Source organism: Rhineura floridana, chromosome 7, assembly GCF_030035675.1.
Source record: "Rhineura floridana isolate rRhiFlo1 chromosome 7, rRhiFlo1.hap2, whole genome shotgun sequence".
Classification (NCBI taxonomy): domain Eukaryota; kingdom Metazoa; phylum Chordata; class Lepidosauria; order Squamata; family Rhineuridae; genus Rhineura; species Rhineura floridana.
The window spans coordinates 66,220,656-66,244,913 of NC_084486.1; the positions used below are offsets into that span (position 1 = coordinate 66,220,656).

Below are 24,258 nucleotides of genomic sequence, written 5' to 3' on the forward strand. Positions count from 1 at the left end.
GGAATTTCCTCTATCCCAAATATTTTCTTGCCATCCATTCTGAATAAGTTGCTGAAACATTGTTGTAAAGTCATATCTGTGTTCTTCTTTTTTACAAAATGCACTGGCTCATCTCTTAAGAGTTTTTCCATTGTCACATGGCTGCAGTTAATTCCATAGATTTTCTCTATATCAAGCTCCATCACATCATTCCAGTCCAGAAGATTATCCAAGCCATTGATAACTTTATCTCTAATATCTTCATTAATTTCTTCAGAGATAACGTTAAATTCCAAACAGTAGATTTTATTTCTAAAATCCATAAACTCCAGATCTTTTTCCAATTCCACATTTGTTCCAATCTCCAGGGCTTGTATCTTCCCTTTATTTTTTCTTTTCTCATCTCTGATCTCATCCTCCTCTCTCACAGGGCCCCCTATTTCTTTAAGCTCCTGCGTCATTTTGCTCAGTTCAATTTTCAGCTCCTTACTACCCTGTCGCAGGGTTTGTTTCGTTATCTCAATCTCATCCATTATTTTCTGAAACATAATTACTTCCAGATTCTCAGCCACTTTCTTGATTGCCATTTTTAAAACCACGAAAACAAAGCAAAACAAAAATAAAGAAGAACCACTTCTTATTTCAGCAACAATTGGGTTAATATTCCAGGCTTGATGACATCACAGTATAAACAGAGCAACCTGCCTTATCTCTCTATGTTCAAGAATGCAAAATAAATTTAGTTCCCAGCATCAAAACAGTTAGTGGCGTCGTGAAGAAGCAGATTCGTCAAAATAAAATAGACCAAAAAGAGAATAGTCCCAGACAATATAATATTCCTCGGAATAGAAATCAGGAATAGAAATCCCTCTTCTGTTTATTATCTTTAGAAGGCACTTCCAGGACAGCTTTTTGCGACAGAAACAGAGATAAGCTGTTAATTTCGTGAATAACAGAGAAGAGCTATATCTCACCCAGAAGTTGTCCAAAGCTGATCAATCTGACAAATCTCCTTTTGCTGCAACAATTTAAACCAAGTAAAAAAAATAATAGAAAGAAGGGTGCTTGCCTGTTAGTCCGTTCTCTCTTTAAAGAAAAGATAAACGTATCGCTTAAGCAGATAGAGCTTGTTAGGAAGTCCGTCCGGCATTGTTGGCTGGACCTTATCTCATAAATTAATGAAATCCAGTCCTCCCAACAAAAACAGGCTTTGAGGTTGATCTCTACGTTTCTCCCTGCCCGGGAGAAATTTCATCAGTCAAAAAAAAAATGTTCTGACTGATTTATATCTGAATAAGCTTCTTTTGAGGCGGGAGCCCGTCCCAAAAGCAGGCACAAGCGAAGTCACCCTTCCCGGAAGTCTATTTTGAATGTTTTAAAATACCTGCCTTTAACTGGTTTTGCCAATAATTTTATTGTTTTAATTTGTTCTGTAAACTGCTTTGAGATTTTTTTTACAATAAAGCGGTATATAAATGTTGTAAATAAAATACATAAATAAATTTTGGAGTTACTGTGGCCCTTGAGTCTCTTCCTACTTTTAAGAACAAAGGAATCTGTGTTATACCTTCTCAGGCCATTTGGTACCTTCCAGCTCAGTACTGATGACATGGACTAGCATTGGCTCTCCAGGATTTCAGGCAATAGTCTTTCCCAAAAATTTAATTGTGGACCTTTGAATGCAAAGCATATGCCCTACCATTGAGCTACAGCCCTTCCCCTGTTTAATAATATTTTCAGGCACAGCATACCTAGGGCAGATCCACAATAATTTAATTTAAAGTGCATTCAACACCCATTTGAAGCACATGAATCCCACCACAGAATCATGTGAACTGTACTTTGTTAAGGGAGGTCGGAACTATAACTGAGGGGGAAACTACACTTCCCAGGATTCTTTAGGGGAAATCGTGCTTTAACTGCGAGTTGGATATGTTTTAAATGTATTGTGTGGATCTACTTAATAAACTTTCCCTGCATGTAAATTATTTTAATTAATTTTTAAAATGGAAATGAGCTATGAAGTTTACTGGGTGACCATGGGCTACTCACCATCTCTCAGCCTAATGTGCCCCTCAGGATGAAAACAACAGAGGGGGACCATGACAACCCTAAGGAAGGAGGAAGTAATAATATATAAGCATAGTGTAAAATCAGATGCTTATCGGGACCTGGTATGAAGAAATATTTATATAAGCATAGCTGTCAAAGATGTTTATTATTTACACAACCTTTAAAGATATTTGTAGTGCAATCCTATGGTTGTTTACTCAGAAGCAAGTCCCAATGTATTCAGTGTGGCTTACTCAAACAGGGAAGTGTGCACAGAACTGCAGCCTCAAGTGATAAGGAACACTCGCCCAACCCAAAATTCAGAATCATGCCACTTTAAAGCTGTTTTGCAACTGTTTATACTTTTTATGGTCATTGGATTTTAAAGGGATTTATTTCTTATTGTAAAATGCCTTGGTTTCCCATCAGCAATCGTACCTCACAGGGTTGTTGGGAAGACTCCACACACAGGAGATGTAAAAATACATAGACCCCATATAAGTTTCTTGTCAAAATGAGTTGGTAATTGCAGAACATTTTCTTTTTAAAAATAAAATCAGTATGTTTCCTACATGATAAAAGCAGTGACATCTATGTGAGCCCTGCCTAATTGCTTTAAAAAATAGGATTGGAGGGGGAAAGATTTACAACACAATACTCAAAAGTCTCATTAATTTATAGCACAATCCTAGCCATGTCTACTCAAAAGGAAGTCCTATTGAATTCAATGGGGTTTACTCTGGGTATGTGGGATTAGCATTGCAGTTTTACTCCCAGAAAAGCAAGTATTGGATTGAAGCTTCATCAATGGGAAGGTTTTCAAAACACTGCCATCTTCAACAGCCCAGGAAAATTTAAACTTGCCTGACTCCAGCACACAGGTACTGCTGAAAACTATATACTTAATTTAAGAGATTTTCAGATAAACAGGAAAAAACAAGTTTTCTACCTTTGCAATGGCATCTAGGTACTATCTGGTGGCCCACAAATACCTTGTCAATCACAACCTTGACTTCACTTATTGGCTACAAACCTGAAAGGGAGGGGTTAGCGCCCCAGCTAAGAGATCATTTCATGGAAGTTGCAGGGGGGCGGCAGCTGATGTTTTGGTGTTCATCTTGTGAACCAGATCACCTAGAAACTTAATTTTTTTTAAAATGAAAGCTAGAGTCCAGAGATTCAGCTGACTCACCCAGAGAGGACCCCAAAAATCTGGAGTCTCTGGACAAAAACCAGACACATGGCAACCCTAACAAGCAGCTGTTTGGTGAAGGGATCTATTCTGCAGGGTGCTGCAACACCCCTCCCCTCATCAATACATCCACTGAGGCATTAATACTTGGGGGGGGGGAAGGCATCACAGCACCCTGCAGAATTAACATCTCAGTTGGTGGGAGATGCAACATTATCTCCACCCCTAAACTTGTTCAGGACTGGATCTGGGGTATGGCAGGAGAGTAGACCCTAACCCAGGGAGCATTACCCTAATGCCCTTTCTGGATGAGCCACAGGGCAGATGTGGGGGACTGTGCACAGATGTACCTGTTTACCCTGCATTTAACAGTTAAAGCATTTTGACCAAAATGCTTTTGCTGAATTTATGTTCTATTTTGTTTTTATAATTGTATATTACATTGCTGTAACCTGCCTTAGGACCTTATTGCAAAGAGTAAGAAATTGTATAAATAAAATAGAAATAACTGTTGAAACACCACAAAAGATTAGAGATTCTGGGATTGTCATTGCTTGAGAAAAAGTTTCAGGAGGATCATCTCTCCCAAAGAAAGGGAGTGATGGCTTTTAAGAATCCACATCTGGCGCTCTCTCGACGACATATTAGTTTGATTTAGTTAATCCATTTTTTTAGGGGAGCAGGGACAATTAAAACTTCTCAGCCTTTTGTTTGCTGCCCCGGGTTCCTACTGGAAGGATGGGATATAAATTTAATTAATAAATAAATACTTTCAGGTAAAAATTCTCCAACAAAAACTGATCTAGGGAAGCATTTTCTATGTTTTTTGTCCTAGTTAATGCAAAGTATTGGAATAAGAAGTGCGCATAGGGTGTTTCAAGCAAAAACTGATCCAGCAAAGCAGACTTACTGCACTCCTTCTGACACAACACACATTGGCTTGTTTGGGGACATTTTACTACCCTAAGATTCATTGGAATTTCCCTTGGAGTAGTAAACTATTCCAAAAACAGTGTCATAGTTTTGTTTTGTTGGCTTTATTCCATCCTGGAACTCAAGGCTATAATTTTGCACCTGGCTCACAATGGCGTTCTAATGCCCCAATTGATATAGAACCTGCAAGCCTGAAGATTGTCCGCAGCTAGTTTAAGATATTTTAGAGGGAAGGAAATCTCTAGACTGAGAGTGGAAGAATATACCATGGTAAACTTTGTTTGCTGTGTTAGTATATCCTATCTTATTGGATTGGTGGAGTTCTTAATTTTGTGGGAGCTTTGCTAAGATTTTTTTATTGTTAAAAAAAGCACTTTGGTTGGTTGCCCATTTATAAATATGTGTATGTGAGAGCGAGAGAGAGACCTTGCTTTTAAGAACTGCTACAATAGAATTCAGAAAGACTGGAGAACTTCAGTCAAATCTTTGGCCAATTCAAATTAGTGTGTGGAATTCTGGCCTGTCCTTGCCCAGAGTCAATTCCCTTCTTACCTTTATCCTTCAGTAACCTACTCTCATTGGCTTCTCCTGACCTTATCTTCCCATTTCATTTGCCATTTCCCCACTTAATTCTATCTTGCCCATGTATGCTTTGCTTCAAAATAAAATCTTGATAGCTTATTTCCTAATTCTATTCTTCCTTTAGCCAACTTTTCTCTGGACTGGCCCTGTTGCTTAGCTTACCTACCTCCTGCTCTTTTTTCCCACTGAGTTTTCCAGCTCTAACCTTCCCTACCTGCTCTTGTCACTATGCTCTGAATGCTTTCTCGAGTCTGTGACACCACAGCAATTCAGCCAATAGCTAGCGCTTACATATAGACAAAAATGATTATAACCATTGTGCAAAAGCATATGCCATAATGACGCAAATGCCATGCTCATTAAGTATCTCTGTGCGATATCAGAGTAGATCTATAATTTTTAGGATTAAATGACAACACACTTAACAGTTTTTGAAACTAATTTTAATAACTTTTCCATGACTTAACAAAAAAACCATTTTACAATAATTTGTTCATCTTTATACAAGAAATCAATGTGTAAATGTGCATTGGATCAGGCTGTGATGCACACACAAAAACACAGTATAAGGCTTCTCTCAACATCAACAATTTTCAGACATAATGCTACTGATTAAAAACTGGTAACTATAATTATGTAAAGTCCTAGGGGAACAAACGCACAGGTTTGTTAAAAAAAACTGCTGCCACTATGTATGTCTTAATGATGTCATCTAATGAGAATATGGTTGACAATGTTATGTAAAATATTACTTGCTCCTAGTAAAAGCCTCACGCCAGTTTTGTTGTGAATTTCCCCAAGGCTAAGTTGATCATATATTTCTCTTTGCCAAGGATCTAACTGGATATTGCTGTGGGCAGGACTGTTGCCAACCTTCAATACCCTAGAGTGATAACTGGTAAAATAAATGTGATTCAATGTAATGTTCAGCACTCCTCTGTCTCCCACTTCAATTCTTTGTCTACAGCTTGCAAGGGAACACTGAATGCAATGGCATTAACAGTAGTGCACTTTTTAAAACAAGGTGTTACGAAAGAGAAGGGGTGGCCACACATTTCCAGTATTGTCTAAAAGGAATGTTTATTATGACAAGTGCAACATGTGTTGAGAAAGATGTCAACACATATCATACACTTCAAGGTATTATAATTAAAAGTTCTAATTTCAATAAACAATGACATCAGTTTTGTTTATTATAAAAGTCAATTAACAATTTCCCCTCTGAATATGATTGATTCAAAAATGCCCTCTTGGCTTAGATTAAAATAAGATGTCCACAAATTTGGAGACTAGTGTGGAAGATTACTGTAGTAACTTTAAGTAATCGTGTGTCAAATCAAACTTAAAAGGGTTACTTCAAATCTTTCAAAAAGAAAAAAATATGTCTTTCACAGGAAAGTGCAGAGAGAAAAGGGACAGAAAAACTATGACTGGAAGAAAGACTCACAGAAACAGAGAAAAAACAGAATGCAAAAATTATGAAAAACTGCTTAACAAATTACCGAATTATCAGAATTACCTTTTAAGACAGTATTATCTACTAAATAAGCACTATTTCAGATTAATACGTTTTTATGAGCACCACTTACACTTCATAGATAACCATTCGTTTGTTATAGCTTGACCTGCTATAAAACAAATAGATGTGGAGGAAAATGCCAGTGTGAACCAAAGAAATACAGGATACTACATGTAATCATCACATTCTTGATCCGTGTGTTTTCCTGATATGGAAGTCTTCCTCACCTGGGCCATCTCATTAATTTCCATAGAGGCAGCATATCCATGCATGTGAAAAAAATGCCCATTGATTTGCCACTTCTACTGAAATTAGTGAACCCGAGCCCCAGACTTCTATAATTCCAGCCAGATAAATAAATGGAATAGGCCTTGCAGGATGAGGAAAAAAATTGTAAGCTAGCATGTTCACATATTTATCCAGAATATAGCCATACTGGAGATAGAAATGCTTCTAGACATCATAAATGGGCAGTGAACAGATCTATATTTAGCCATAATATAGCACCTGGAATGATTTCAGGATATCTCTAAGAGGTTAGTACTGCTATTAAGTACTTGCCACAGAAGGCAAAACATTGTCTTGTTATCCACAAGAGCCTTTTAACCACAGCAAAGGCTTCCCGTGTTTCAAGAAGTCTGCAGATCTGAATAAGATTGTTCTCAGACTTAAGTCCCAACACTTTTGAACTCATAACCTGATGAAAGGGGCAGCATCAAAAGATCTTCTACTGTGCTGATGCTACAAACCAATCTGTATGAAAAGGAACCAGATAAGACAGTTTCAAAAGGTAGTTAAATTCACAGTCCAGTGCATATTACATTTCACCAGGAACAGATGATATCGTTTCCAGAAAAGTATTTGAATATCCAACTACACACACATTACACTCATGAGAACTTGAACGCGAACGCTTTGTTGTTCTTCCTATGTAAAATATTTCATTCCCCCCCCCTTGCTGCTCCAGAGTGGCACTAGCTCTTAGAGGCAATGCATCAATTTGCAGTTGCTGTGTTCCAAGTAGCACATCATATTTGTGCTACTAACTGATCAGTTTAAACTACTAAACATAGCGGAGTTTGAGGATGCAGAACTTGTTTCTAAGTGTGTATCACGGAGGAAATTATATAAACACGGAATGCAAATAGGTCCTAACAACAGCCTTATATAAACACACTAGACAAAACAATACAGGTGAGTTTATATAACCAAAAACCAAATGCATGTGTGCCCTGTTTTCTTGTACTCAACATTAGTATTACATTAGTATAAGCTCAACATAGATGAGAATTCTTCTTGCCAAAGTTTAGGGCTGACGTTCATTTGATAAAGTCTTCAATGTGTTTGTTCATTTCTGACTCTCCTTCCCCAGCCCTTGGATGCTTGCTCTAGTTGAATGGCTTACCCCACCCTACTATCAGGAATGATGAACAGAGAAGCGGTCCCCAAGGTACACGAGTCCTTTCCTCCTCTGAGAATCTGTCACTTAGTACTGTACTGCAGCAGTACACTTTATGTACAACATACACATTATATTGTATTAGAGCATCAATAAAAATTGGGAGCTTTTATGTGTTCTCTTACATTGAGGACGTACGCTTCAAAAATAGAACCCATAGATACCTCTGTGGAACCCAACTCAATTCTGGAACTCAACCACAGATATACAACACACTGATTATGAAAACCCATGGTGACTTTTTTGTGGGAAATGTAGCATAAAGTGTCAAAAATAGACATTTTCTTAATAGAGCTGTATTGTATACTGAATGGGATGGCAATCTAAACTGCCTAAATCTTTTTTTCTAATTCTGGCCACATCCACCCAACACATTTATTCCACTTTAAACATTCATGGCTTCCCCCAAAGAAAGTGAGATTTCTGAAGGGTGTTCAGAGTTGTCAGAAGACCCTGATAAAGCTACAATGGTCAGAGTTGTCTGGGAAAGGGATTGACTGTGAGGAGAATAGGAGTCTCCCAAAAACTCTCAACACCTTTCACAAACGGCACTTCTTGGGATTCTTTGGGGAAAGCCATGACTTTTTAAAGTGGAATAAATATGTGGTGTGAATGTGGCCTCTCAGTCTCCACACAAAAGAAATCAGGCTGTATTTCTGAAGTGTGTGATTAAACACACCTTCTGCCTAATATACAAAAGAACAAATATAGAACCACCCTTTTCCTTCTCAAACAAGTAAGCAGAACCTACAATCCACAGGCCAAATGCAGCCCTGCAAGCCTCTTTATCCAGCCCTTGGAACTTTCCCCAGGCCAAGCCCCATCCCCAAGTGGTTTTGTCTACCCCAGAAAAGGCTCCCCATCCCAGTTCTAAACAGAAAACCCTATTAAACAACTGACAGAAGCGTAACCTCAGTTTCATTTCAAGCAGCCAAGAGAACTCAGTGAAATGAATGAGAGAGCAGAGGCAATATTTTTTAGTTTTCTATGCAGATTCATTAAAGCCACCAACGTTAACATCTTTAAAAAGGGATCAGACTGAATTGAGGATAAGGCTATAGCAACTAGTAGTCATGATGACAATATAATACCTCCAGAATCAGAGGCAGTGTGCCTCCGAATACTAGCTGCTGGGAACCAGCAGCAGGGGAAGGCTATTGCCCTCACACCCTGCTTGTAGGCTTTCTACGGGCACCTGGCTGGCCACTGAACAGGATGCTGGGCTAGATGGGTCTTTGGTCCGATCTAGCAAGGTTCTTGTGTTTTTACTGTTCTGATTGAAAAGCCCCCTTGAAATTTCATCTCCTTGACACAAGAAGTATACCAAAGTCTTCAAAGCTGGCTCTGAAGGGTTCAAGGAACTCCTTGAGTAAGAGACTTTGGTAATTTATGAGCTTTTCTGATTATGCTTCGCTTCCTAATCTGACTGTGCTAAAATTTAGGAGCCCATTATATATTCTCTATACACATCCTCAGCTCAGTGCCTGTAAGCAAGTCTACAGCAGGATCTTTAGTAATCACGTGGGCCAGTGAGAAGAAAGAAGACATACCAACTGAGGAAAAGCTTGGACAGGATTCCTTTTTAAAAAATGTTCTCTATGTGAGGAAGAATGGTCAGGCAAGCTCAGGAATTGCATAGCTCCTTTGTGAACATCCTTGGAATGGTGATCAGCATCCAAAACTTGGACAATAAGCTGTAAAACAGTTTTGATTTACATGCAAATTGCTTAGCTTTTTAGCAGAAAGTTCTTCCTTTTCAACCATGCTCAATTTGAGATGAAATACCAATTTATAATCAGTTGAGCATGCACTCTTTGTGATTGCTTGGAGCAGCAACATATGCAGGAGTACCAGTTAAACAGAGTACAATCCACAAAATGGGACCCCTTTCAGAGTCACAGAGGATGCCAGAGCAGTCCTTTCATCATATGTGGCTTTGTGCAATCTGAGAATTTGGTCCCAGTATCGTTACAAGAGCTCCTGTTGCACATCTCAGATGATATTGTACAGCTGCTTAGGTGCAGCAAATATTGGACTGGCCCTGGCCCTATGGTTTTCACATATATCTAAAGAAACTTTTGTTGAAGAGAAATATAGTTGTTATCTCCACAAATTGAAAGAAAACTCTGTCCACACATGACATTCAGCATTTCCAATTTCTACTGTGACCATAACTGTATTTTTCACCAAAAAGAAATCCCCCTTCATTGTCTTTTAAAAAAGTTACTTCACTGATGACTCCATCTGATGGGAAATCTCAATTTTTAGTGGTTAAGAGCTGTCACTCCTCTTCTTTCAGCTGTTCAAGTTCATTCAATAAATCTTTGCCAGCTGATCCTGCTTTTGAGGCAAATAAAGTAGCAGCCTGCTTAAACCCCAGAGTCTTCAGGCTTCTGGCATAATCTGCAAATACTGCATGAATTAGTTTTTGTGAAGTGTAGGTTAAAGAATACTTAAGTGAACAGAGACATAACCAGTTACCAGACCTCTCATCTCTCCTCCAAAGAAGTCACCTTGTAGCTAGTGATACTTCAAGTTAGCGCAACCCACAAGGAATACATTCCCATACTTCGCTCTTTGATATGAAAATGTCAAAACTAGATCGTGCTAGAAAACCATTTAATACTCTGCTTTTTATCACCTGGATTGTGTTCCCATTTCCTTTTTGGGGAAATGTTATCCTTTCACCCTATAATGGGAAGATTGGTTCTTACCTGAAGGTGCTTTCTTGAGGTTGACGAGCCTTCACATGAGTTGTGGCTGCCAACTGGTGGCCACAGGCAGGAAAAACATGATTTGTGGAGGAAGGAGCCAATTCTCACATGAGTTTGTGAGACTCCAATCTGATACTGAGATGAGCCCAGGAGTTAGAACCCACTCAGACCGACAACAGAACAGCAGAAAAAGAAAACAGAACATGGGGAAATACAAAGGCTGCTTCCTCCACTAGGGAATCGCCGAACAACCCAAACAGCAAACAAACTTCTCAAGGCAAAACTAAGGGTTGGTCATGAAGGCTCATCATCCTTGAGAAGGTACCTTCAGGTAAGAACCAATCTTCCCTTCTCTGAGGATGATGACCCTTCACATGGGATGCACCCCAGCAGACCCACAAAGGGAGGGGAGAAAGTGCTTTCTATGGAGGATAACAACATGTTGGAGAACTCGTATCCAAAGAAACATACAAATCAATTTTACAGTGAGTTGTGAAGGTATTAGAAGATGACTAAACAGCTACTTCGCAAATTTCACCTAGGGACGCATGCACAGAAAAAGCAGCGTTTGTCACTGCTGACCTGGTGGAATAAGCAGTAACAGTCTGAGAAGCAGGAAGACCTAGAGACTCATATGCAGGTGCAATACAAGCCCACAGCCAATGGGATAGGGTAGCAATGGAGACCTCCTCTCTCATAGGACCAGGATGGAATGAGACAAATTCCATCAGATGGAAAGACTTCATTTGCATAATGGAGACTTGAAGGACTCTGGAAGTTGAGAGAATGCCACCTTCGTTCACAAAGGTGCACCGGGTAAAGACAAAAGGTGGCAAAACAATTTATTATTGTTGAGCACCAAGCCCACCTTTGGAACAAAAGAAAGGAGCATATACAGCACAACTGTGTTGGGATGGAAATGCACAGATGTTTGACATCCAACTCAGAAACATACCAAGCTGAAACAAGAAAAACAACCTTTAAGGAAAGATGAAGGAGTGAAACCACACTCAAGGGCTCAAAGGCTATAGAGCTATCAGCACTTCATGAAGATCCCAGGAGAGGATGCAATGGACCACCAAGGGGCTGACCTCCGATGCCTCACGCAGAAAACAATGGACAAGAGGATGAGATCCCAAAGTTTTGGTGGCATGGACAGAAAGAACTGAGGAAATTGCAGACCCATGCTGCCATAAGGTGTTTGGATTAAGACCCAGATGAAGGTCATCCTGCAGAAACCGAGGACATGGATATCTTGGACTTTGTAGGATGCACATCATGCACACAATTTAGCAAAGTGCTTCCAGGTTGAACTGGATACACAACATTGAAAAATAACAAGATGTGAGGACAGTTGCCACATCATCACATAGGTCTGCTTTCTTGAAGAGACTATTAAAGGCCTCCCTGGTCAACTTCCAGCACACATTCAGCTAAGCCAGACTGGGATGCAGAAGACCTTGAGACAGCATGTCTAGACACAGTGAAAGATGCCAAGGTGGAGTAATTGCCAAGTTGCTTATTTCCAATAACCATGGCTGACTTGGCCAGAATGGGGTGATAACACTATTACAGTGTGTCCTTATACCTTTTTCACCACTATGACAGTCAAGGCATGGGTGGAAAGGTGAACAGAAGACCTGAAAATTATGTTGAGTGTAGAGAAGGGGTCCAGAATGGTGCCTGCACTTCATCCAATTTAGACTTGGCTCATTCCCTGCTGGATGAAAGGAAGGTCACTTTGTCTGCTTGGCCTTCTTCCTGACCTTCATATGCTATAGAGCACTAGCTGGAGGGAGATGCAGAAGGTTAGGCCAGGCTGGGCAGTTAAGGTCAGGGTCCCAGCAGAGGAAAGAGAAACCACCATTATCTCAAATCGTGCACACACATTAATGGGATGTGTAGTAGTACTGAAAGGAAAAAAAGACACCCCCCCAAGTTTCCAACTTATACACACACATGGCACGGAGCAGCAGGTTAATCACCAAGGACATTTGGGGCACCAATTCGGGTGAAAGAACAGAGTCCACTTCCGGGCCCACAGGTGGGGGGAAGAACAGAGAAAAACACACAAATGAGGGTTTTGTTTTGTTTTATATTGTGTGAGGGTGTGTTTTCAAAAACAAGGGCAAGAGGGTAGACTAGGTTGCATAAAAGAACTAGAACCACTCACACATATCCCGAAAAGAGAGAGAAGGAAACATGGGATTGGCTGGATGAAGACAGGAGAAGGAAAAAAGCCCACCAAGAGGCTGTGGCATCAGCGGCGGGTGGGGATGGGTGGGAGGAGAAGATGCACAGAAAAAACAGGCATGCCAGCAGGAGAGAGACTGAGGGAAACTGGGACTTGCTGGATGAAGACACGAGAAGGAAAAAGCCCACCAAAATCGCCTGCCAAACAGCCATGGCAGCAGGGGGGGAGGGAGAAGAGAAGGAAAAAGCATGTATACCAGGGATCAAAAGGGATGAGTGACAGAGACTAACAAACAATGAAAAAGCCACAGAAGAACACTCACCAGGAGAAAGGAAGAAAACAAACTGGAGAAAAACTGATTGTAAAAGTGAAGGTGAAAGAGAACAAGGAAGCATATGCTTGAGGTGACAGGCAGGAAAAAAGGACAAGTCTCCCAAACTCCTATGAAGGAGCTTCTTCCTCAAGTCTGGTTTGTCCTGCCTGTGGCCACCAGGTGGCAGCCATGACCCCTGTGAAGAGTCTTCCTCAGAAAATATTTTCTCTCTCCTAAAAATGAATTTAGTTCAAAACACAAATTACTGAAACCCCAAATAAAAAGTACTCTTATTTAGGAGACTTCTACATTAAGGCACTGTGCATAATTTCAAAAAGGATATTTGCATCTTCGTTGACTTCAATTGTTCCATAGTTGAGGCAGGCTTCGACAAAGAGGGCTGCCCTATCAAAATACCTCATGCTGTTAAAAAGAACAAACAGTTGAGTTGAAAAACCAAACACACACAAGACACCTTAAATATTCTCTGGCACTATGCAAGTACCCTGAGAAGCTTGCAACAACATTCAGGGACGCCTTTAATACAAGGCTCCCAATTCTGAATATGAATTTATATGGCATCTACCCTACCAAAAGGAAGTAAAAATACCACTTTCCAGACTATTCTGAAGAAATACAGCCGTTTAAACACATTAGCAATGACATACAAATGGCAGTTTTTGTGCATTTTGGTCCCACTGCATGAATTGTCTCTCACACGTGTGTGTGTGTGTGTGTTCCCCTATTTGCGAACTGAGGATTATCCTCTACACATCTATGAAGTGGGCTCTAATCCATGAAAACTCTTGTATTTGGCCCTCGGGATACTATAGATCCATCTGTAGCCCGTTGTGATGAGTTCGCCGGACACTTCCAAACTAAGATCGCTTGCATTCGTCGGGACTTAAGACTCCAATATTATAGCAGTTGGATTCAATGAAGCATCCAGACCACGGTCTTGTCCTCATTTATTGGATGAGTTTCAGTTGGTGCAGCTTGAGGATGTTGACAAGATCCTTGGACTGGTGCGGGCGACCACGTCTGTGCTGGATCCTTGCCCCTCTTGGCTGGTGAAAGCTGGCAGGACCAGAACCGCCGGCTGGGCCAAGGAGGTCATCAATGCCTCTTTGCGAGAGGGTGTGGTCCCTGACTGCCTAAAAGCGGCGGTAGTGAGACCGCTCCTGAAGAAACCCTCCTTGGACCCAGATAACTTGAACAACTATAGACCTGTGACGAATGTTCCGTTCCTGGGCAAGGTTCTGGAACGGGTGGTGGCCGGCCAGCTCCAGGGACTCTTGGATGACACTGATTATCTTGATCCGTTTCAATCCGGTTTTAGGCCTGGGTTTAGTACTGAAAGAGCCTTGGTCGCCCTGTATGATGACCTTTGTCGGGAGAGGGACAGGGGGAGTGTGACCCTGTTGATTCTCCTTGATCTCTCAGCTGCTTTTGATACCATCGACCATGGTATCCTTCTGGGACGGCTCACGGAGTTGGGAGTTGGGGGTACTGCTTGGCAGTGGCTCTGCTCCTACTTGGTGGGTCATCACCAGAAGGTAGTGCTTGGGGAACACTGCTCAACACCCTGGACTCTCCATTGTGGAGTCCCACAGGGATCGGTACTGTCCCCCATGCTTTTCAACATCTATATGAAGCCGCTGGGTGCGGTCATCAGGAGTTTTGGAGTGCGTTGTCACCAGTACGCTGATGACACGCAACTCTATTTCTCCTTTGCATCTTCCTCAGGTGAGGCTGTTAACGTACTAAACCGTTGCCTGGCCGCGATAATGGATTGGATGGGAGCTAACAGACTGAAGCTTAATCCAGACAAGACCGAGACGCTGTTAGTGAGTGCCTTCTCTGCCCAGATGGTGGATGTTTACCCTGTTCTGGATGGGGTTACACTCCCCTTGAAAGAACAGGTTCGTAGCTTGGGAGTTCTTTTCGACCCTTCCCTGTCTCTTGAGGCTCAGGTAGCCTCAGTGGCACGGAATGCTTTCTACCATCTCCGATTGGTAGCCCAGCTACGTCCCTATCTGGACAGTGACGACCTCGCCTCAGTCGTTCATGCTCTGGTAACTTCTAGATTGGACTACTGCAATGCGCTCTACGTTGGGCTGCCCTTGAAGATAGTTCGGAAACTACAGTTAGTCCAGAATGCAGCGGCCAGATTGTTGACGCGGACCAGAAGGTCCGCTCATATAACACCTGTTTTGGCCCGTCTGCACTGGCTTCCTATTTGTTTCCGGGCTAAATTCAAAGTGCTGGTTTTGACCTATAAAGCCTTACACGGCATGGGACCGCAATACCTGGTGGAGCGCCTCTCCCAATATGAAACTACCCGTACACTGCGCTCAACATCTAAGGCCCTCCTCCGAGTACCATCCCATCAAGAAGCTCGGAGGATGGTGACTAGAAATAGGGCCTTTTCGGTTGTGGCTCCCGAACTGTGGAATGGTCTCCCTGATGAGGTGCACCTGGTGCCAACGCTGCTATCTTTTCGGCGCCAGGTGAAAACCTTTTTATACTCCCAGGCATTTTAAAGTGTATTTTTATAGTATTTTATTACTATGTTGTATTCAGGATGTTGTTTGGTTCTTGTATTGTTTGTGGGTTTTTTTTTTTTTTTTTGAGTTATGGTATTTATTGTATTTATATATTGTCCTTGCTTTTACCTTTTATGCACACCGCCCAGAGAGCCTTCGGGCTTAGGGCGGTATATAAATTAAATTAAATAAATAAATAAAAAAATAAATTTTGTGCCCCCCTGGCACCACTGTTTACACTTTTTTCTATATATGTGCATATACGAGTTTTTGAACTGACCAACAGCAAGCAACAAGACATTTTTATTCACATGTGCCATTTAAGGATCATTGTTTTCATTCTCAGTTGGGTGTGGGTCTTCCCTGCTGCTGATTCTTATGGTCCTGTTGTTGATTTTATTAATTGTAATGGTAGTATTTTTATGTATGCCACTGAGTGCAAGTATGTACATGTGTGGAGGGGGAAGTACCATTTGCCTCAAAGGAGGTGGTGGCAGATCTCCTCCTGAAGAGGACCTCTCTGGACCCAGAAGTGTTAAACAACTACTGCCAAGTGGCAAATACCCCTTTTTGGGCAATGTAGTTGAGAAGGTGGTAGCGGTCGTGCTTCAAGCATGCTTGGAGGAAACTGATTACCTGGATGCATTTTAGTCTGATTTCAGGCCTGGCCACTGCACTGAAATCTTGGTTGCCCTGGCTGATGACATCTATCAGGAGACAGATTGGGGAAATGTGGCCCTGTTCATTATCCTTGATCTTTCAGAGGCTTTTGATACTGTTAATCATAGTATCTTTCTGGAGCATCTCAGGGAGGTAGGGGTCTGGGGCACTGTGTTTCAGTGGTTCTGCTCATACCTCCAAAGCAACTTCCAAAAGGTACTTATGGGAGGTTATTGTTGGGCACCATGGGAACTGTCCTGTGGTGTTCCGCAGAGTGCCATCTTGTCCCTTGTGCTATTATGAAGTTGCTGGTAGCTGTCATCTCTATTTCATCTGAATCAAGAGAGGCAGCTGAAGTGTTGGACCGGTGCTCGGAGGCATTGATGGGCCGGACGTGGGCCAATAAACTGAGGTTGAATCCTGAAAAGATGGAGGTGTTGTGTGTCCAGAGTTCTCACGTCTGGGAAGTGGGGATACTGCCTGTTGTGGATGGGGTTGCATTCCTCTGGAAGGAGCAGATCTGTAGCTGGAGAGTACTCCTGGATCCAGCATTGTCACTGGAGGCTCATAAACCTCAGTGTCTAGGAGTGCCCTTTTCCAGGTCTAGCTGGTTTGCTAGCTTCGGCCCCTTTTGGACAGAGATTACTTGGCCACAGTACTCCATGCTCTGGTAACTTCCAGACTGGATTACTGCAATGTGCTTTATGTGGGGCTGCCCTTGAAGATGACTTGGAAACTTCATCTGGTCCAAAATGGAGCGGCCAGATTCCTGGCAGGTGTTCCCATTAGAACTCATGTAATTCCTGTTTTAAACACCTGCCCTGGTTGCCAGTTCATTTCTAGGCTGAATTCAAGGTGCTCACATTAGTGTTTAAAGCCCTAAATGACTTAGGTCCCAAATATCTGAAAGACTGCTTCCATCCCAACAGACCCCCTCAGGTGTTGAGATCAGCAGAGGGGGCCCTTTTGGTAGTTCCACTATCCTCAGAAGCTAGGAGGTAATGACAGGGAGAGGGCATGCTCTGTGGCAGCCCCTAAATTCCCTCCCCACAAAGGTACAAGTGACAACTTCTCTCTACAGTTTTTGGCAAATGCTGAAGATGCATCTCTTCATCCTGGCCTTTGACACCTGAGATGAAATGTTTTTAGGACCTATCCTATTTTTTATTTTGCATGTGTGATGTTATGATTTTAGGTAGTTTTTAATTATGTATTTCAAACTGTTGTAACCAGCCCTGGGACCTTTGGGTGATGGGCAGGTAATAATAATAGAAAGAAATGCCTCATAATTTTTCGAACAAATGTGGCAAAGAAAAGACCTGTGTAACATCTCTGCAACTCTCATGAAGCAACCCAGGGAAAGGAGAACAAGGATGGCCTTGGATTTTTGATTGATTTGTGGAGAACAAAGCTGATCAACCCAACGCTTCAGAACATCAGCACATTCCTCTGCATCCAGACGAACCTATGAAAGATTAGAAATGTTTGAACCAATTTTAGAAGCCAAGTCATGACCCAATAAGGTACAAAAATAAATACATTCTTAATGTGTGCCAGTTATCTTGCTTTGCTTTTGGAAGGAAGCCTCTTTTTTAAGTGTTTGGCAACTGATTAGGAAGAGTCTCCAATTTGGGGAAAAATAAAAAGTCTTCTTACAGATTTGTATACACACACAAATGTTGGTGAAACCCCTGCAGAGAGCATCAATTTTCCCAAACCAAAGACCCCATGGTCAGGTCTGAGTCCTGCCAACAATCCTGTGTGCAAACATATTCCCGAAAAGCAGAGGACCCTGGTGAAACATAGTAAGTGGACTAGCAGGAAACAAGCAAGAACACCATCAACAAGAGGCAGGGTTAGAAGCGAGGAAAGTGTCCAACCACAATAACCAACAAGGGATATTTAGAGGCAAATGAGTCCAAGGCTTCAGAAACTGGAGGCAAGGAGTAACACACGGCCACAAGCAGGCTGTGACAGAAGATCAGCTGGGGAGGCAAAACTAAGGAGTATCAAGTAAATGCTGAGGCTGATCTGCAAACTTTTATCTCCTGGAGATCCATTAGTTTCCAATGAGGAGACATGGGCAAGACTTACCTGGCTGTCTTATGAGACAGAGAACAATTCCTCTGCTGGCATAGACTGGTAAATCCTAATACTCACTGCCAGAAGAAGTTCACTTCTGAAGCCAATGATTCTGGTTCAATGCCACTTCTCCCTTGGAACTGACATCCACCCCCTTTCCACACCCCCATTTGTTCCTCGCTTCTTTTAGGAAATATACAATTCTCTCCCCTATGTGTATTAGTAAAACAGGGAACAGCCTTCAGTGTGAAGGTTTTCCAACAGATTTTTCACCAAATGTATTGAAGTGTGTATTGTGGGATATTTGCCTCCAAACTCTTAAGTTGTGAACCCTTCCCACCCTGCTGTAAATGAACTATGAATGCACCAGCTTTCAGCTTTCTAGCTTCCTTGGCTACAATGCATGAATATTACAGCTGAATTCAAGAAGCAACTCATATAGGATAGACTAAGAAAAATCGCCTACTTTTGCAAGCCATGCTGCTCGATTCCATTCACCATAAGTTTGCAGGTAACGACAGGCATCAGCAGCTTTATCTATTAAACACAGTAACTGGACACCCTCTGAAAAAGAAGTTGTCTCAGTTTAACAAGTCACAATTAAAAAACCCGAAGAATTAGAGTTTCCTTTGCCAATTAAGGATATCAGAGAGATTCAGAGTATCATTACCTACAAATAGCCCAATTTCCTTCTGACCCAAATTGTGTTATTTAGAAGCATTTATTTCCTACTCTATAGGATCATGAAGAAGTAAACTGAATCCATTTAGTAACAGTGCTGCATTTTACACCTAACTGTATCCCCCCCCCATTTTAATAGCCCATTAGCACAAAAAGCTATAGGTATGCCCATTTTTATCTGCAGGACAGAGGACAGTACCCCACAGCATATAATTAACCCAACTTTATCCTGGCTAAATATGGAGAAGGCAATTTTGCAAGTGTGTAACACTGCTTAATACTGGGTCCTGAGCATTTTAAGGCTCACACACTGTCCATCCCAAGTCAGGGGTGGTAAAAATGGATTGTATTGCTTGGAAAATACACCAAATATAGTAAAGATATACACATTATGTACACTGCTTGAAAATGTACAAACTTGTGTTGGGATATGCACATTCCCCAAGGCCAATTGAAGAGTATGTATATTGATGGGCAAATGTGTACAATTCCCTTTTATGGACAGATTATGTGCACATACTTCATGTGGTGTGGTGAGGTGAATGTGCACAATGGCTAGTTATGCACATTAACCTCAGCTTGCATTACTCCTAGCATATTAATACAGCTACAATAAACCTTGAACAGCAAAATCCACATTTTTCCTAAGCACATAGCTCAGGATCCAGTTTTCAGTAGACAGTACAGGTTTATAGATTTTCCTAGGAACCATTTACAGAAGTACTTCCTCACTCAGTAACACTGAACTACATTCAATGGGGCTTGCATTCAGTGATGCAAGCTGCAATCCAATACACACTTAACTGGCAGTAAGTCCCATTTAAGCTTTCTCCTGAGTAGACATGTATTATTGCAGCCGCAAGCATTATTTTGTACTCAAGAAAGAGAATGCACATTTCACCTGCTAGCTTTCCATTTGCAATCATGTTGGTTGCTACCAATTTAATGGTACTTTGGGAAGGACCTGAGGAAGTGACTGTTGTGACAAGACATGCCTTCAGCGAATCACAATAGTAATAGGGGTTCTCAGCACTTGTCTCCAAAAGCAACTGCACAGCTCGATCAGTCTGGGAAGGGGAAAAAAAGTTACCCAGCTTTCAGTGGATCCTCTACAATTTGAAATATCCAACCCACCACACTAGTTTGAGAATTTTTTTCTTTTTTAAAAAAGGGAAAACAAAAATTACACTGTAGCAATGCCTACGGTAAATGTAATTTAATTTCCCCCCCAATTTGCTAATAAACTGATTGCACTAGCGAAAACTGAACAAATATGACAGTAGAAAGTCTAAGCTGGTTGACACAAACCTGGCCCAAATGCAGCAGCTGGTCAGTGCATTTCCTGGTGTGATCATAATTTGATCTTTTAACTTCTTGGAGATTGACCCTTTCAAGCTGGAATTTCTGCAGGGAATCATACACAAGTGATGAAGAAATGGAAAATGATTTTTCATAACACAAGAAATACGAACCCTGCTATACAAGCATAGATAATGTCCATCCCAGAGGTTTCATCGCCAAAGGTCTCTTCAAACAATAATTGAAACATTATGTTTCAATGGTGTAAGTTTGTCACGAGTTCACCTTAGGGTGACTTATTATTTATTCTTATATCCCACCCTTCCTCCCAAAGACTCCGTGGGCAGTTTCAGAGCATGTTGAAAGGTTACGTGAAAGGGATTGCATGGGCAACCCCTGCCCCCCAAGTTTCAGAAGGGGTTGTACTAGTGCACTGCCTTGCCCTTCTCTATCCTGATATGCAGTAGCAATTTAGTCCGAGAGAGGGCAGGTAAGTAGCGCAGCCCCACCACACCATGCACTACTGTCCACACCTTCTTTCGGTGTAGAGAGCGGATAATGTGAACTCCCTCATGTCATTTTCCCATGGGGAGGTATACTAAGGAGTGCCTGTGAGGACAACTTGGCTTTCAAATATATTCTCTCTGTCAATACACAATGGGTTAGATCCAGAATAAGTTAGTTATCACTTAGGTTCCATAGATGCAACCCAATGGGTAAGCTGCTCTAAGATAAGGAGGGAAATCAGGGCAGAAATGGATAAAGGGCTACTCGATAAATGAGGAAGCAAGGCAGTGGTGATGCGTAATTTAAAGAATTTTAAATTTTACTGATGTTATGGAAGATAAAGACCCATGTTTTCAGGTGCAGAGAAGAAATTCAAGGGCTAGGAAAACTGTTGAACATGAAAAGTTTTTGATGGAAGTTAAAAGAAAGGGAAGGTAAATTGAGGAAACTGAAAAAATGTATAGCAAATGAAAGAACTTTGGTAACAGAATGATGGCAAACAATAAGGGAGTCACAATGAGAATGTGGAAGGCAAGGAAGAAGGAGCATGGCACAAAGATTTGACTCAAGAATATTGCTGTGGGTGAGAGGTAGAACATAAATATGGCAGGGACACAGCTACTCTATGTTAAGAACACTAAGCTTATGTTGCATCACTTAGGCATTCTGAACAAGAAAAATTGCTGAGGATTTGCCTGGCACTGGAGTTACTGGAAATCTTGTTCTATTTGTACAATAAAAGGCAGAAATATTTGGGTTAACTCCTCTGTTTCTGAAAGCTCCTCAAATTCACTATTATTAAGACCAATGAACCTTTTCAGGATAGCAGTTCAGCCACTCTTTGAAGCAAAACTGGTCCAGATTTGAGTCTGAGACTATGGGACAATAAAAGAAAAAAATACTATCCCCACTTCAATCAGTGAGAGGTCCCCAAAATTCACAGATGCTGCATCACATTGCCCAAAGCAAAGCAAGCAACGTCAACATAGATGTACACAATTATATATGTGAATAAGAAAAACAATCACACATGATCTCAAGTCCAAAGGCCTCAAATAAGGTATGAAAAGCCTTTATGTGACAGAGATGACTAGACTCACTAGTTTAAAAATCTTGCAATACCTGGAAATATGAGTTTTCACACAGTGTATCATAACATATATCTAGTGGATTGATCCATTTTTCTTGAGAATTGAGTGCGTCTTCTGCTTTTACAGTTAATGTTTTTTCCTGGGAAAATGTATATAAATAATGGGCTGCAACAGTCCAGAAATGCAGCTCAGATTCATCCCCATACAGTCTGGTAAAATAAAACAATTGCCATTATTGTTTATTATAATAAACACCAATATCAACAAAAAGAGGCAATGCTGAAAGTAGGCAGAATATGAAAAATATATCAAACTGTTCTTAGTGTTTAGTACTGCCTTCCCCTATGAGGAAAGGTGACAACATTGAGGCCTTTTAGTTTAGAAAAGGGAAGCAAAGGAGGATGTAATAGAAATGTACAAAATTGTGCATGGTATGGAGAAAGTGAACAGACAGAAGTCTTTGTTCTCTCATAATACTTGTACCCAGAGACATCCAATGAAACTGTATGATGGGAGACTCAAGGCAGATAAAAGGAAGGACTTTCTCACACAGAGCATATCTAAGGTATAAAATTTGCTTCCATGAGATGTAGTGATGACCATTAACTTGGACAACTTTAAAAGGGGCTTAGACAAATTCATGGAGGATAGGCTATCAATGGCTATTAGTCAGTATGGCTAAACCCAACTATCAAAAGCAGTATGCCTCTAAATATCAATTGCTGGAGATCTCAAATGGAAAGAGTGTTTTTGTACTCATGTCCTGCTTGCTGGAGTTTCCAGAGGCAATCTGGAGATTCTGAGAACAGAATGCTGCATTAGATAGGACTTTGGACTGATCTCGCAGGGTCTTCCTATGTTATTCTTTAAGGCAAGAGCAGATGAAACAGTCCTCTTGGGATTCTGCTACTACAGTAGACTTTACATTCCCCACATGTAAAGTCAGCAATCTCTAAGATGCTGGTGTTCTACAGGCTAGAATGTTGAATCACACAATCTCATTCTGACATGGCATAGTCCCACACCGTGGCACATGCTTTTCAAAACAAATGCAGCAAACTACTTTATTCCAAGCTCTGGGAGTCAGCTATACTTCCTGTTCTGTAGTAACTTTTTAGATATGAGGTGGGAAGATGGCAACTGAGGGGAGCATGGTGCCCATAGAACAGAATTCCATAAATCTTGCACAAGTGCAAATTTGCACTAGCAAGAAAAGATTAGAGGTGTCTTGACAGGCAGTTATAGGCGGAAAGGCCTTTATTGCACTTGCTTCACAATGGATGCTGCACATAACTTTACAAACACAAAATCAAATACCACACATTAAAGTAAACTTTACTCTGTTGTATCTTTCATTTCCATAATATTGATTCTGATAAAGGGTGTAGATTACCTAATGGCCCTAATAGTTTTAATAGTTTTACCTTGACACCAATAGGCATCGCTGCAAGAGGCTGAACTCTGGATCAAGCAAAAGTTTCTTGATATCACTATGAAAAGATAAAACCACACATATATATTCACAGATTACTAAGCAATATATTCAACAATACATTGTTTTTATTAAAAAGGAAACAATTTTCCATACCTTTTTATATATGGAAGAAAAATGTATAACATACAAAAATATAACAACTGAAACAGGATAGGAAGCTTTGCATGCAAAAAACCTAGGTTTCATCAGTGGCATCTTTAGGTAGGGCTAGGAATGTCCCCTGACGGAAATCCCAAAGAACTGCTGTCACTCAGTGTAGACAATGCAGAGCTAGATGAACCAATAGTCTGACTTTTACAGAGCACAGCAACTCATGGGAAGTTGGCGGAAGGGGGGCTGGCAGAGGAGGAGCTGGTAGGAATGGATCTGTTTTGTTGGTTTGCCCATTAAAGCATATTTGTCAGTATCAGTGTTTTATTGTAGTGGAATCCAGATTCTTTTACTAACATGCTATTTCTAGTCTTGCTGTTAGCAAGAGAAAAAGAAAGGTTTGTGCATGCTGTCCTGAAGTTCCTGTTCAAAAATACTTCATGGTACCACGTTAGCTAGAGGCACAAAATTACAGTACATAATTCCATCAAAGTTTTGCCTTCAGAACCCACTGATGGCACTGCATACTTGCCGCATACAAAAATATGTTCCTATAGCCCTCCGGTATTTTAGAGAAACACTTATTATAAAGGTGATATTGCAAAATTTTGAAGAAAATATAAGCATATATTTTATGAAAACCATGGATATGATAAACTGGGGACATGAATTAAAATTGTACTTAACTGCATGAAATATTTGTGTGTCAACAAGGAATTTGCATTACAGTGCATCACACTCAACTATTTTGCTAACACTTAACAGTAATCTGGCTGCCAAATCAATATGACTGCATGTAGGAGTACAAACACAAAAAGCAAAAATACAGAACTGTAGCACCGAGATCCAATGAAGCTGTTCTAAAAATGT

The 24,258-nt window shown here is 41.0% G+C and overlaps 1 protein-coding gene across 6 annotated transcripts in view; it reads right to left on the reverse strand.

The window, feature by feature from the left end:
• Nucleotides 1–5,166: 5,166 nt before the first annotated feature.
• Nucleotides 5,167–24,258, reverse strand: part of WDR11 (WD repeat domain 11) — a 100,712-nt gene continuing 81,620 nt past the window's right edge. For 5 of the 6 annotated variants that reach the window (XM_061635824.1, XM_061635819.1, XM_061635820.1 and 2 more), the window contains 8 exons: nucleotides 23,228–23,293; nucleotides 21,835–22,012; nucleotides 20,215–20,310; nucleotides 19,808–19,973; nucleotides 18,692–18,789; nucleotides 17,463–17,608; nucleotides 13,280–13,360; nucleotides 6,921–10,145 (listed from right to left, as the gene is read on the reverse strand). In XM_061635824.1, coding sequence (XP_061491808.1) covers nucleotides 9,998–10,145; nucleotides 13,280–13,360; nucleotides 17,463–17,608; nucleotides 18,692–18,789; nucleotides 19,808–19,973; nucleotides 20,215–20,310; nucleotides 21,835–22,012; nucleotides 23,228–23,293 — 979 coding nt within the window. In that variant the 3' untranslated portion in view covers nucleotides 6,921–9,997. Of the gene's footprint in view, nucleotides 10,146–13,279; nucleotides 13,361–17,462; nucleotides 17,609–18,691; nucleotides 18,790–19,807; nucleotides 19,974–20,214; nucleotides 20,311–21,834; nucleotides 22,013–23,227; nucleotides 23,294–24,258 lie in introns of all 6 variants that reach the window. The other variant, XM_061635822.1, reaches the window with a different exon arrangement.